Raw genomic sequence first — 14,988 nt, 5'->3', positions numbered from 1 at the left:
CCACTAACTTGAATATCTTCACCTGAAGATGTGACTTTTAACACCACGAAGTCGGTAGTGATCCAGTAATACAGGACCAAATACAGCTGAAGCGGTTATTAATACCCAGGGTCAGGAATGATCGCTGAAGTGTTTCTTGGTAGATTCCTAGATTGTGACTAACACGTTCTCCATAGTATTGTTCTCCAAAAGATGGCACTCCTTAAGCATTGTATGCTAGGCTCTGAGATGTCTGACACAGCAGGGAGAAGCAGTGGTTCAGACACTGTTTCAAAATCCTTAGTTAAACTTCTGTAACTGTCCTAAACTACTTCTACTGAATACCAGGACGGTTCCTTCATCAACTCCATACCCAATTTCACCTCCCATTCCCGCCTACTTTAGCTGTTGCTGCTTCACAGTTGACTGCGATGAGTTGACGGAATGTTAAACACTAATTCTCCTCCCGTTCCGTGAGATTTGGAATTAGTAAGATGCTTTCAGACTAGATCTGGTACTGAAAGTAAGAGCTACAGTGCCCTTCTTTTTCAGGAAAACAGTTTTTTCTTTCGGAATTACCTGCACGTGGCCACATACGCACGGTCTAAGCCGATGGGAGTATCGTGAACGAGAGCTACAACGACATACATTCAGTGTTTGTTCAGGAATACTTTGAGTATTTCGGCATCAGGGACCCAAGATCTCCGGCGGCTCGTTGCAGAGTAATAATGACATTACGATTAATTCGGTTTCTTATACTTGTTTCTTTGAAAATATCTTCAAAACGGCAAAAAAACGTGTAATATGCCGTGACCAATACGTGCAGTGCAACGCACAACACAGTGCAATGCTGCAACCCTTAGGTGATGCAGAATTACCGTGACGTATTCGAAGATGCGGGAACAGCTCAGCAAAGCGACATGATGCCACTCTTCCGTTGCATTCAGTGATTCCAGTACGAGACGCACGTCTGTCAACTGATCATAAGTAAGCCTATCCGTAGCACTGCTGTGTACCAGTGTTAACGCACAACTAACACCGACGGAAAATAAAACCGTAGACAGAACCGAGCAGTACTGAATGCAGATTTGAGGGGAATCGGACAACGTGAGCGAAATGGAACGAAACGCACGAAGCATACCGTCGACATCTCCAATACTGTGCAATATTCTCAGTACAATACAGATTCAAAGCTAACTGGAACAAGAAACCAAACGAAATCCAATAACTCCGTTACGAGCCTCCGGAGACCGTGTGTTCCTTACACCAAAATACTCAGACGATATCCATAAGCAAACACTGAAAATACGTCGGTGTAGTTCTGGTTCAAGCTGTACGTGTAGTATGACAATTTTTGGCGTATAAAGGGAATTTATGTTACGGTTTGCACCAAAATTTATATTCACTCCTGCCACTGGGTTAATTGCTTGGTGCTACATTTCTCTAGTGATTTTTATGGAAACACGGAAAGTACGTGCATGTAGTCATGTAACAGCGTACGGTAAGACTTGCATGCGGCATTCTCAAAAGTATCTCATGACTGTAAGTACAACTCCGTTCAAAAAACTTCACTGCGTAAATTGAGAGTGGAGGCAAGATGATGGGAAGGGGAAGGGGGAAAGGGAAGGAATTATTGATATCGGCTACAGCGGGACTTTATGCGGAATCAGCGGCGACGAATGAAAATGTGCCGCACCTGATTTCGAACCCGGCATCTCCTGCTTACAAGACACTTGCGTTAACCACTGCGCCATCCAGACAGTGTTCATAGCAATTGCGCAGACTATCCAGGCACCCTTCCTGGCCGGCCCATAATCCCGCCTAGCACCACACATTCACAGTCGCCTTCCATGTGCTCCATGCTCGCTACTTCGAGATTCCGCACTGAAGGCGGTGGATTCATTGACCATCGAGCGAATCACTTATATGAATCCATGGTGTCTGTTTTTTTGGACATAAAACATTCATATAAATGATCTTTGTTGACCTATATACTCTACAGGAAAGGTAGGGATGTACACTCCTGGAAATGGAAAAAAGAACACATTGACACCGGTGTGTTAGACCCACCATACTTGCTCCGGACACTGCGAGAGGGCTGTACAAGCAATGATCACACGCACGGCACAGCGGACACACCAGGAACCGCGGTGTTGGCCGTCGAATGGCGCTAGCTGCGCAGCATTTGTGCACCGCCGCCGTCAGTGTCAGCCAGTTTGCCGTGGCATACGGAGCTCCATCGCAGTCTTTAACACTGGTAGCATGCCGCGACAGCGTGGACGTGAACCGTATGTGCAGTTGACGGACTTTGAGCGAGGGCGTATAGTGGGCATGCGGGAGGCCGGGTGGACGTACCGCCGAATTGCTCAACACGTGGGGCGTGAGGTCTCCACAGTACATCGATGTTGTCGCCAGTGGTCGGCGGAAGGTGCACGTGCCCGTCGACCTGGGACCGGACCGCAGCGACGCACGGATGCACGCCAAGACCGTAGGATCCTACGAAGTGCCGTAGGGGACCGCACCGCCACTTCCCAGCAAATTAGGGACACTGTTGCTCCTGGGGTATCGGCGAGGACCATTCGCAACCGTCTCCATGAAGCTGGGCTACGGTCCCGCACACCGTTAGGCCGTCTTCCGCTCACGCCCCAACATCGTGCAGCCCGCCTCCAGTGGTGTCGCGACAGGCGTGAATGGAGGGACGAATGGAGACGTGTCGTCTTCAGCGATGAGAGTCGCTTCTGCCTTGGTGCCAATGTTGGTCGTATGCGTGTTTGGCGCCGTGCAGGTGAGCGCCACAATCAGGACTGCATACGACCGAGGCACACAGGGCCAACACCCGGCATCATGGTGTGGGGAGCGATCTCCTACACTGGCCGTACACCACTGGTGATCGTCGAGGGGACATTGAATAGTGCACGGTACATCCAAACCGTCATCGAACCCATCGTTCTACCATTCCTAGACCGGCAAGGGAACTTGCTGTTCCAACAGGACAATGCACTTCCGCATGTATCCCGTGCCACCCAACGTGCTCTAGAAGGTGTAAGTCAACTATCCTGGAAAGCAAGATCTCCGGATCTGCCCCCATTGAGCATGTTTGGGACTGGATGAAGCGTCGTCTCACGCGGTCTGCACGTCCAGCACGAACGCTGGTCCAACTGAGGCGCCAGGTGGAAATGGCATGGCAAGCCGTTCCACAGGACTACATCCAGCATCTCTACGATCGTCTCCATGGGAGAATAGCAGCCTGCATTGCTGCGAAAGGTGGATATACACTGTACTAGTGCCGACATTGTGCATGCTCTGTTGCCTGTGTCTATGTGCCTGTGGTTCTGTCAGTGTGATCATGTGATGTATCTGACCCCAGGAATGTGTCAATAAAGTTTCCCCTTCCTGGGACAATGAATTCACGGTGTTCTTATTTCAATTTCCAGGAGTGTAATTAAACCAGATTTAATTAAACTGTTTTCAGTTGCACCATTGAATAATGATCTTCTTTGCTATTGTTTCTTGCTGTAGGTATAGAAACAGTTGTCAATTTATATTAGTTGGCCACAGTATTATTGTACCAAGTGTTGAGGTCGCTTAGGTCGACTTACCTTGAGTTTTAACTCTCATGTTTTATGAGGACAAACTGAACCACTTGACATATTTGCACAACTGTTTTAAATTATTCACAATGCGATGCGTTTGCCTTCGTCACTACTGTACTGGTTGCTGTAACGTCACCACGTGTTCCATTATGGTCATCGGAGGCCAAGTGCAATAATGTCGTGGTCGGGTAGTACTGAACCCCTCATAATACGTACTGCTTGGTAATGTATGTTTTTTTCTATTTTTTTGGTGCAGGAGGGGAGGAACAATGACGAGATTCCCATAATCAGCTTACTTAAAAGCAGTCTCTGTGACATCTTACCGTTGACGGTCAGTATAATCCCCTGTGATACACGTATTCTGCATTTTATGAGTCCGCGATGCGACTGTTACAAAGTGATAGAATTCAAAGCAGTAAATTTCCATTAAACGCAAGGTGAAGAATGGGCAGTTAATATATTCTCACATTACCTGCGAATGGTCGCAAACCACACTGTTAAAATCGCTCACGACTATTATATATACAGGGTGGTCCATTGATCGTGATCGGGTCAAATATCTCACGAAATAAGCATCAAACGAAAAAACTACAAAGAACGAAACATGTCTAGCTTGAAGGGGGAAACCAGATGGCGCTATGGTTGGCCCGCTAGATGACGCTGCTGTAGGTCAAACGGATATCAACTGCGTTTTTTTAAATAGGAACCCCCATTTTTTATTACATATTCGTGTAGTACGTAAAGAAATATGAATGTTTTAGATGGACCACTTTTATCGCTTTGTGATAGATGGCGCTGTAATAGTCACAAACATATGGCTCACAATTTTAGACGAACGGTTGGTAACAGGTAGGTTTTAAAAATTAAAATACAGAACGTAGGTACGTTTGAACATTTTATTTCGGTTGTTCTAATGTGATACATGTACCTTTCAGAAGTTATCATTTCTGAGAACGCATGCTGTTACAGTGTAATTACCTGTAAATGCCACATTAATGCAATAAATGCTCAAAATGATCTCCATCAACCTCAATGCATTTGGCAATACGTGTAACGACATTCCTCTCAACACCGACGTTTTTGAGGTTCCCGGTTCTAGAGCAGTTTGTCTGCTACTGATGTGCGGATTAGCCGCGACAGCAGCTAAAACACCTACTTGGGCATCATAATTTGTTGCACGTCATGGTTGACGTTTCACATGTAGCTGAATACTTCCTGTTTCCTTAAATAACGTAACTATCCGGCGAACGGTCCGGACACTTGGATGATGTCGACCAGGATACCGAGCAGCATACATAGCATACGCCCGTTGGGCATTTTGATCACAATAGCCATATATCAACACGATATCTAACTTTTCCGCAGTTGCTAAACGGTCCATTTTTAACATGGGTAATGTATCACGAAGCAAATACAGTCCGCACTGGCGGAATGTTACGTGATACCATGTACTTACACGTTTGTGACTACTACAGCGCCATGTATCACAAAGCGAAAAAAGTGGTCCAAGTAAAACATTCATATTTCTTTACGTACTACACGAATATGTAATGAAACATGGGGGTTCCTATTTTAAAAAAACGCAGTTGATATCCGTTTGATCTATGGCAGCGCCATCTAGCGGGCCAACCATAGCACCATCTGGTTTCCCCCTTCAAGCTAGACAAGTTTCGTTGTTCGTAGTTTTTTCGTTTGATGTTTATTTCGTGAGATTTGGCTCGGTCACTAAAAAAATGGTTCAAATGGCTCTGAGCACTATGGGACTTAACATCTATGGTCATCAGTCCCCTAGAACTTAGAACTACTTAAACCTAACTAACCTAAGGACATCACACAACACCCAGTCATAACGAGGCAGAGAAAATCCCTGACCCCGCCGGGAATCGAACCCGGAGACCCGGGCGCGGGAAACGAGAACGCTACCGCACGACCACGAGCTGCGGACATGGCCCGGTCACCATCAATGGACCACCCTGTATAACAGTTGATGAAAGGACAAATCAAAAAGCACGAAAAAGGTATCAGAAGAACCACTGTCATAAACAGACTAATTCTACAGTGATGGAGCTATTAAACAGTTCGACCATTTCTCTAAAACATTTCCTACAAACACCTACTTTCCATTCCTTAGAATGGTAAGTAAAACTATAGTTAATTCATACTTCTTAGAGAATTTTAATTCATCTTACTCATTGTATGCGACACCGTTTGTATCTGAAGAATTGCTCACTTGGCTCTCTTCATTAATCTTAGGAAACTAGAATAGGTAACAGGGAACCAAGTCGGGGTAGAGTGAGCCAGGTAGCACACGCAAACGCTCCGTTTGCAAAACGTTCACAACTCTTGTTGCTGTGGGGGCTGATGTTTTAGTCACGATTCGAAGCGGTTGTAGCCTTCTTTGATTCCGGGCGAATCAAGCCCCAAGAGCGACTGATTTACTGTAAACAATGTCAAACACCATCTGATACTTCTAAACTGGGTGTTCTGAGGAAAGTTATTGATTTGTCAGATCTTTGTGAAGAATAACGCTATCTTCCCTCTACGTACATGCGGTTCTTCTCGACATAGGCTGATCCTGGTGGCGGTGGCGATGGGGTGCTGGCGAAGGGGCCGACGGGGCAGCGCGGTTGTCCTGCTATCTGGTAACATGTCTCAGATATCGTTAGTCACATGTCAACTGATGTAGAACCCAGCCGGCTCTGCATATTATATTCTGAAACGCGAATGTTCGTCAGCAGTTTTTTGCGGTGGAATCTTCCCGGCGTTTTTTCAATACCTACAGTTGCTACCTACACGCATTCTGCAATAGTTTGCTATCAACACAGATATTTGCCACTGCTGCAGGATGTCCAGAGAACAAATCAGATTTTGGATAAAGGTTTCCTCTCCCGAAGTCTCTCGACTGCAGAGGCCTTTACTTCCTCAAAGGAGCACCAAAGTTAACCGGCGGAGCTCTATGTTCGAGCTTCCCTGTAAGCAAAGAAATGTAGAAAGCTGGAGATCCATCTCAGAACATGGCCGGTTCGCAAATGACACTTTGTAGATCACTTTCTCGCCCGTGAGAGGTATTTAGTCATTGGTCAGTGTGTTGTCTGAACAATCAAAGCAAGATTTTCCACAGTGCGACAATTCGATTGCATGCTGCTACCGACGCTGCGAGCAACTTTTTGTAAGCGTGAGGTGAAAATGCTGTCTAGAAACTATTCCTGTCTGGTAGTAACTTTTGTTCTTACAATTAATTACGGATCGTGATGGCACATTGCACGGGATTCGGATTGGGCAACGTATGGTACAAATCTCCGTCAGGACCTAAATACGTAGATTTCCCGCGGCTTCTGTAGATCGCTCAAGGCGAACATCGGCATGGGCACGGCTAAATTTCTTTCTCATCCTGTTCCAATGATAGCTATGTAAGCTGTCCCTCATGAACTTGTTGACGCAACGTTAAACTCTGATTTTCCTTACTTTCTCGTATCTAATTTATGGATATGAAATGGGGAGAATTCGTGAGAGCGACATCACGTTAGTCAACAATATGTATTCTCTCTAACTTAATCTTCTACGGTAATTCACTAACCAGCACAATACTGAATATAATCAGTACAAATACGTGCAAAAAATGCTTGTGAAAATGTATGAGGCCGCGCGTGATTTGGGCGGGAGCCTACCGAGGATCGGAACTTGAGTGGTGAGCTTGCAGGGTTTTCCGCGATAATGCCCCGGCAAACAGCGATAAAAATGTATCTCGTCTTTTGATACAACATAGCGTGTTTGTTCTGACACAGATTGCACTGAAACCTCACATGAAAATTGACGGGACGAAACAATATTTAACGATTATGGTCTAAACAGGGAACTTGACACGGGTAAATAATTAGTTTAGCCTAGCAAATTTACAAAGCATCAGAGCAATCTCACATCGTCATTGTTACACAGATTGTGGAAGAAAAACATCCCAGTAGTGCGTGTTATTACAAATAACCAGATAGCTTACGCACTTTTTTCTGTAAGTACACTTACCGTCACATAGCTGGAGTAAATATAGAGAGTTATTCAAAATGATCTAGAGACTTTCAAGCGATAGTAAAAAAAAGATTGGGTTGAGGTCAGGCACTATATGATTATATCTATGGAAACGGCAACTAAAGTAGTTTTCTGTTCCGTGTTCTCAAATATTCAGTGTTGAACCGTTAGTCATTCGCCACACAACCGCCGTATAGTGCAATTAGGCCTACACTCGTCCTGAAGTGAAGTGTCCGCATAGATGATAATCACAGCCTCCCTGCCGGCCGCTGTGCCCGAGCGGTTCTAGGCGCTTCAGTCCGGAACCGCGCTGATGCTACGGTCGCAGGTTCGAATCCTGCCTCGGGCATGGATGTGTGTGATGTCCTTAGCTTAGTTAGGTTTAAGTAATTCTAAGTTTTAGGGAACTTATGACCTCAGCAGTTAAGTCCAATAGTGCTCAGAGCCATTTGAACCATTTGACATCTGATGCCATCAATACAATGTAAACATATTAATAAAAACGCAAAGTTTAGTAAATGTTGTTTCTTGAGTTCAAACCAAGAGAGAAAAGAAACTCGTATGGGGGAAGACGACAAGAGAGAAACGGACCATTTGGACGATTGCATCCCATCTGCCGCAATTTGTTTTATTTGTATTGTTGTGCTGTCATACAATATTTGTCTTAGGGGACCTTTCAACGCATTATGAGATGCACATGTTGTATTTGACGAGTGTTAACAGTTACTGACCTTCTGAGTGGAATATGGTAGTTGTTAATAGCAGCCTGTTCCATTAGCACCGTTTATATGGGAGCACACCACAACTTTTAAATTACGTATGTTACCAACTAGCATCGCGATCGACTTACGGATTACGACCGGACGTTAATTGATATCGGCGTGGCACAACGGAAAATACAGTTCCAAAGAGCTCTCATTCGTTGTAGCTGTGAACCTCGGTTAATTGAAAATCGTAGGAAAGGATCAAATGATGAAATCGTAGGAAAGAATCGATTGGCGGTAACAAGCAATGAATGAAACATGCCTTGAAAGCAAGGACACCAACAGGTTTTATGTTTCCAGTAATATAACTAGCGAGGCAGCATCTCGCTTAAGATATTCCACTCGTATTCAGAAGGGCAGGCTTCAAACTTCTGAATAATGTTTTCCGGATTTCTGTAAATCACTTTTTTGCGAATTCTGGGCTTAATTAAAACACGCAAAAACCACATGCTTCCAAAACATGTCGACATAGCGTTCAGTCTCTAATGACGTCGACGACAGCTGTGTTGGTTTGCTGCGCTGGAAACACAAATATTTTCCGGATTAGTTATTGTTTTGCCTCCTTAGTGTTGTTGTTGTTTGTCCTCAAATAACGATGTCTCGCTAATAGACCATGTGAGGAAATCAAAGAAAAGTGGGAGATTTGAGTTTATCTCATTAGAAGCTACGACATCATAGAGAAGCAATAGTAGTTTTCCTGAGAATGATGTGAAAAAGTCGGACGTAGCATTTTCAAAGATAACATCCTCGCATTTATCCTACGTGGTTTTGGAAAAAGGTGATAAATCTAAAGGTGATAAATCTCAAGGTGATTGCCCAGATGGGGATTTAATCTCATCTCATTGCGAATGCAAATTCCGCGTCTTACCTTCGCTCGAATGGAAGAAGTGAGATCGTAAAAATCAAATAACATTTATAGATCCCAAGTTATATATAATTTAGTGTTATGATTGGGTTCGGCCTTTTTTCATTTTATGTCCTGAACGGTGAGGCTTGTTTAAATAATATTATAACATATAAAAATGCAGTTTTAGTCGAAAACTGACGTGCTAGTATTTTCGCAAATACAATTACTAGAGGGCAAGCAATTCAAAAGATTGTAGTTTGCCGTTTCATTGCATGCTGTTAGCGCGCAGGAATGAAAACAATTGGAGGAGCAGAAGTTACAGCGTCAGCGTTAGGCCTAGAATTAACGAAGGCCGGAATGAGCGTGCAGCGTGGTTCGCTAGAATGCCCGGCAGCTGGTGGTCCGGTGCGCGCCTCGTCAGTCATTTCTTTACGCTGCCCGTCCGCCAATGGTAGGACGGAACGCGGCGGAGCCACACGCAGTAACCCGGCGTCCTCTGCTCGGCTTTCACCGGCGCGGCGTCCTGTTACTCTGACGACACGTTTCGGCGCTTCCCAGTAGTTTGCCATTCTCAAAGTCAGCAGCATCACCGGGTATGGGCAGACACGTCTTCCGTGCCGTACAGACGTTCGATTACGCCGAGGAAGCGATAGGTAAGCGCAACATATTTTTCAGCGCATCGCGAACCGGCACTGTTCTCATGATTTAATTAATACTAACCTCCTCGAAGCGCGCCGCATAACCTCAGTTGTGAACATGTTACGTAATAATATGTTAGCACGACTCTTCCTATGCAGTTGAGCGACGGACGTACACTTACGGTTTACTCTAAAGTGCATTACACAAGTTTGAGACTGCATTGATGATGTCAGTTATTAGACAATTCAAAACTAGCAGGAAAAGCAAAAAAGCTACGTAAATATTGTTGATATAGCGAAGTAGTTTTCGTAGAAAAGCTCATAAAGATACGAACTTCTCTTTTCACGCTGAAAATTCTTTTTGCCGTGGTTGCCTGTCACAAGTTGAAGACGTTTTCTGACAGGTACAAATGCTAAATGGTATAATCCAGATATGAAACATTTTGTGTGTGATTCGCCTTGTCCGTGTTCAAACAAAGTTTAATTGGATTTCGCATCTTCTCTCCACGTTGATTTTTATTTCCTTGATCCTAGCATCTATTTCCACGCCTCTTGTCTAATCTCTAACCTGTACTGAAGATAAGCGAACTGCATTTTCACCTCGGACACAACTCCTTATTTTTGGAAAGATGAAGATAAATAAATATAACAGCGTGATGGTTATAATATTGCATTGTAGAAGCCTGTATTAAGGGTACACGATGGTAGAATACAAATCCTGTTTTCCGTCACGATGCGTACTATCCCGCAAGAGAAACTCAGGCTCTTAACCGTTGTACCCTCAGACTGGACATCAAGACGCCCTCTGAACTTCATTTGTGTTTACTGTCATCGTGGCAGATCAGTAAGTCAGTGGAAATCTGCTGTTAAACACAGATGTTAGGGTTTCGTAAATCATATATATTTTTTTTTAAACACTCACTCTACGTCGGTGAAAATTCGATGAAACCCACAAATCTAAACTAAGGATACACGAGTTTTAAGCCTACTTCTCAAGAAACGACTCTATTTTATCAATTATTCAGCAAATTTTCTCGGTTTTCAAACGGGAACGCAACCAATGTAACGTCGACTGAACGCACGTCAAACGCGAAAGCCTTACTTTCGTGTGAGACGTCGTGGTAAGAGAACGAAACGTGTGGCGTCGATTTTTGTCAGGTGCTATATTTTGAAATATCCACTTTGAGTAACATATTTGAAAACTCGTGACCCTTTCGGCCGGCTTGGAATTTCGAATTCTCGCGCCGTCTCTTCATTACGTTACGTAACGCTCGCTTGTGGTCAGTGCCGGTAAGATTACTAAGTCGAAAACAAAAACCCTTGTTTTAGGACCGCCAAGGTAGCACGAAGCTGCCCATGTACCAAAGTTCAGTTATGTCCTCCCTCGTAACTGCTTTATCTGTGTTACGTGAAACATTGTATTATCCCCAGTACTCTCAAAAGACGTCGATTTAACAATAAAAGGCTCATCGGCACTGCGATGGGTATGGCAGCTGTGATACACAGGTGTTACTACAGCGGTGCATCTAATGACGTTAGAATTTTGTGTCCTAGAGCTGGGCGGGCTCCGCTTCCGTGTTTACACAGCTGTTGGTGCTGCTTTGCTATCAACAACAGTCATGCGACATAACTGCTTTTTATCATTTAAACGTGGCAGGTCTAATAAAATACACTCTAATACAAAAAACGACGCACTACGAAGAAATTATCCGAACGGGATGGAAATCGGTAGATGTGATTTACATATATAGGCAAACAGATTATTACAATTTCAGAAAAATTACATGATTTATTGAAGAGAGAGAGAGTCACAAACTGAGCAAGTCAATAGCGCGTTGGTTCATCTTTAGCCCTTATGATGGCAGCTGTTCGCCTTGGCATTGAGTGACAGTTGTTGGATGTCCCCCTCAAAGATATCGTGCCCAATTCTGTCCAATTGGCGTGTTAGGTCGTCGAAATTCCAAGGTGATTGGAGGGCCTTGCTCGTAATTCTCCAATGTTCTCAACTGGGGTGAGATCCGGCAGCCTTGGTGATCAAGATAGGTTTTGGCAGTCACGAACACAAGCGGTAGAAACTCTCGCCATGTGCGGGCAGGCATCATCTTGCTGAAATGTAAGCCCAAGATATCTTGCCATGAAGGGCAACAAAAGGGGGCGTGGAATATCGTCGACGTACCGCTGTGCTGTAAAGGTGCCACGGATGATAAACAAACCGTCATGCTATGAAAATAAATGGCACCCCATACCAGCATGGCCAGCGACACCCAGGTTGGTGTCCCACTGCTGTGCGGGACGCCTCCAGACTCGTTTTCGCTGGTCATCTGGGCTCAGTTAGAAGCGGGAGTCACCACTGAAGACAATTCTTCTTAAGTCCATGAGATTCCAGGCCGAAGACGTGTCTGGAGACGCCACGGATATCCAACAATCCTGTCACTCAATGCCAAGTCGACTAACTGCATGCATAAAGGTCAGAGTTGGACCAACGCGCCGCTGAGTTGCTCAAGTTGTGAAGCTCTTTACCATGAATAAATCTTCCAATTTTTCTGACGTTGTAATCATTTGTTTGTTTGTGCATCTTCATCACATTTACATATTTCCGTCCCATTAGGATAAATCTTCCGTGGCGCGTCCTGTTTCCTTCTGTTTTCTTTTTCCTTTTTGTCTTTGAGTATATTTTCGATGTTATGAAAGATCGTGGGCTTCAGATATACTGTATATATCCAATAATTTTATTACAAACATTTAGTAACAACATAGCATGTACATTCTGTCACAAACAATATCAGCTTACATACTTACTGTTACTATACGCATGACACATATGTTCCTGAACTGAGTACTTTGAAATAAGGAACTAAAGATTCAAAATAACCGATCGGTAAATAAGACAATCTGAGGCACCGAGGGATAGTCAGTTGGCTAATGAGGGCAATTCTGGAGGTTAAAAAAATTGTAGAGCTAAGCCAAGGCTTCGCTACAGTACAGGGGTTCAAACAGATGTAAGCTGCGCTATTATGAGGAGATGAAGAGGGATGCTGGACAGACTACTGTGGATAGCTGCGGCAAACTAGACTCTGCACTGAAGGAGAAGGAGAAGAAGAAGAAGAAGAAGAAGACGACGGCAGCAGCAGCAGCAGCAGCAGCAACAATAATGAGACAGGCAGTTAGAACGTTACCAGCGGTTCCATTTCGTCTCTACTTATAATTCAGTGCCAACAACTTCCTACCTGAAATAAAAGCACCAGGAAGGAGTGACGTTATAGCACGTCTCTCTCGCGGGCAAGCACTTTCTCCTTCGTACGAACAATCGCATTTGGACAGGTGGCACGTTTCTCAGACGCTGGAGTCAGGCTGGTGTCACATCCATACCTAAGCCCGGTAAGGACAAACACCTTTCTCCTAGCTACCGCCTAATTTCCCTCATCAGCTTTGTTTGCAAAGTATGGAACGTATGGTTAGGGCCGGTTGGTATGGTGGTTCGAGTTCTGCAATATACTAACCACTGCGCAATGTGGATTTAGTGCGCGCCATCCTGCAGTTGACCGTCTCGTCACCTTGTCAACCCAAGTCATGAACGGTTTTGCGCTGAAAGACCATATTGTCGCTGTGTTTTCTGATTTGGAGAAAGCCTACGACACCTGCTATAGGACTGCTATCCTCCGTGCTCTATACATGATGGGCTTCCGAGGCCATCTGACCCATTTCCTTCAGGATTTTTTAAAAGACAGAGTTTTCACGGTACGTGTGTGTTCGGCCTTGACGGACACCCCTCCAGGAGAACAGGTTTGCCTCAAGGCTCCCTCCTGAGCGTCGTCCTCTTTGCTACAGCCGTTAACTCTATTACGGACTGTCTCTCGTCAGGCATCTTCGGCTCCCTTTCCGTCAACGACTGTGAGATCTATAGTACCGAGCGAGGTGGCGCAATGGCTAACACACTGGACACGCATTCGGGAGGACGACCGTAGAATCCCGCGTCCGGCCATCCTGATTTAGGTTTTCCGTGATTTCCCTAAATCGCTCCAGGTAAATGCCGGGACGGTTCCTTTGTAAGGGCACGGGCGACTTCCTTCCCCATCCGTCTCTAATCCGATGAGACCGATGACCTCGCTGTCTGGTCTCCTCCCCCAAACAACCCAACTGCGTAATCTATCGCAGTTGTCCACGGACTTGTCTCCAGGTTCGCCATGGTCAACAATGTCTCGATCGTCTGTAGTGTTGGAGCATCGACAATGTGTCCTAAGCGGTTCTTCCTGCGGAACGAATCGGGCTACTCTCGTCCGTTTATACTGATCCCTTGTCCGTGTGAAACTAGACTATGGGTGCTTCGTTTATTCATCTGTACGTCCGTCTATGTTACGCGGCTTTAACACAATCCACCGTCGTGGAATATGTTTGGCCACTGGCACCTTTTACACGGGCCCAGGTCGGGGCTAACGATTGTGGTTCGCGTGCGGTCCCTCCTCTCCGCATTGGAGTCCTTCCCTTCACCACCTCTACTTGCGGTCCGTTCACGTACGCCGACTCCGTTGACTCCTCCGCTCTCCGCTGTCGCTTCCTCTCGATTCTTGACGTGTTCCGGGGCTCTGACGTGGTTTACACCGACGGCTTGATGGCTGATGGTCACATAGGCTTTGCGTATGTTCATGGAGAACATATTGAACAGCACTCCTTGCCAGATGGCTGCAGTGTTTTCACTGCAGAGCTCGCGGCCATAGGTACAGTGTGGAACCGCGCGACCGCTACGGCCGCAGGTTCGAATCCTGCCTCGGGCATGGATGTGTGTGACGTCCTTAGGTTAGTTAGGTTTAAGAAGTTCTAAGTTCTAGGGGACTGATGACCTCAGCAGTTAAGTCCCGTAGTGCTCAGAGCCATTTGAACCATTTGGCAGCCATATCTCGTGCTCCTGTGCACATCCGCTCATGCCCTGGCGCGCCATTTCTCCTGTGTACTGAGTCACTGAGCAGCCTACAAGCTGTCAGCCAGTGCTAGTCTCACCATCCTGATACCGTCCATCCAGGAGTCCATCTGTGCCCTGGAACGGTCAGTGGTGTTTGTGTGGACACCAGGACACGTCGGAATCCCAGGCAACGAACTAGCCAACAGGCTGACCAAACAGGCGACGCGAAAACCGTTTCTGGAGATGG

The 14,988-nt window shown here is 45.5% G+C and overlaps 1 protein-coding gene across 3 annotated transcripts in view; it reads left to right on the top strand.

Moving 5' to 3' along the window:
• Positions 1-14,988, top strand: part of LOC126458160 (sodium-independent sulfate anion transporter-like) — a 212,469-nt gene that overhangs the window by 85,140 nt on the left and 112,341 nt on the right. The window contains exon 1 of one of the 3 annotated variants that reach the window (XM_050095026.1): positions 9,704-9,859. The exons of the other annotated variants lie outside the window; for them this stretch is intronic. Coding sequence (XP_049950983.1) covers positions 9,802-9,859 — 58 coding nt within the window. The 5' untranslated portion in view covers positions 9,704-9,801. Of the gene's footprint in view, positions 1-9,703; positions 9,860-14,988 lie in introns of those variants that run through there. 3 annotated transcript variants of the gene reach the window in all.

Source organism: Schistocerca serialis, chromosome 2 (genome assembly GCF_023864345.2).
Source record: "Schistocerca serialis cubense isolate TAMUIC-IGC-003099 chromosome 2, iqSchSeri2.2, whole genome shotgun sequence".
Lineage (NCBI taxonomy): Eukaryota > Metazoa > Arthropoda > Insecta > Orthoptera > Acrididae > Schistocerca > Schistocerca serialis.
The sequence above is the reverse complement of the archived record's forward strand: the minus strand, read 5'-3'. Positions and strand labels throughout refer to the sequence as shown.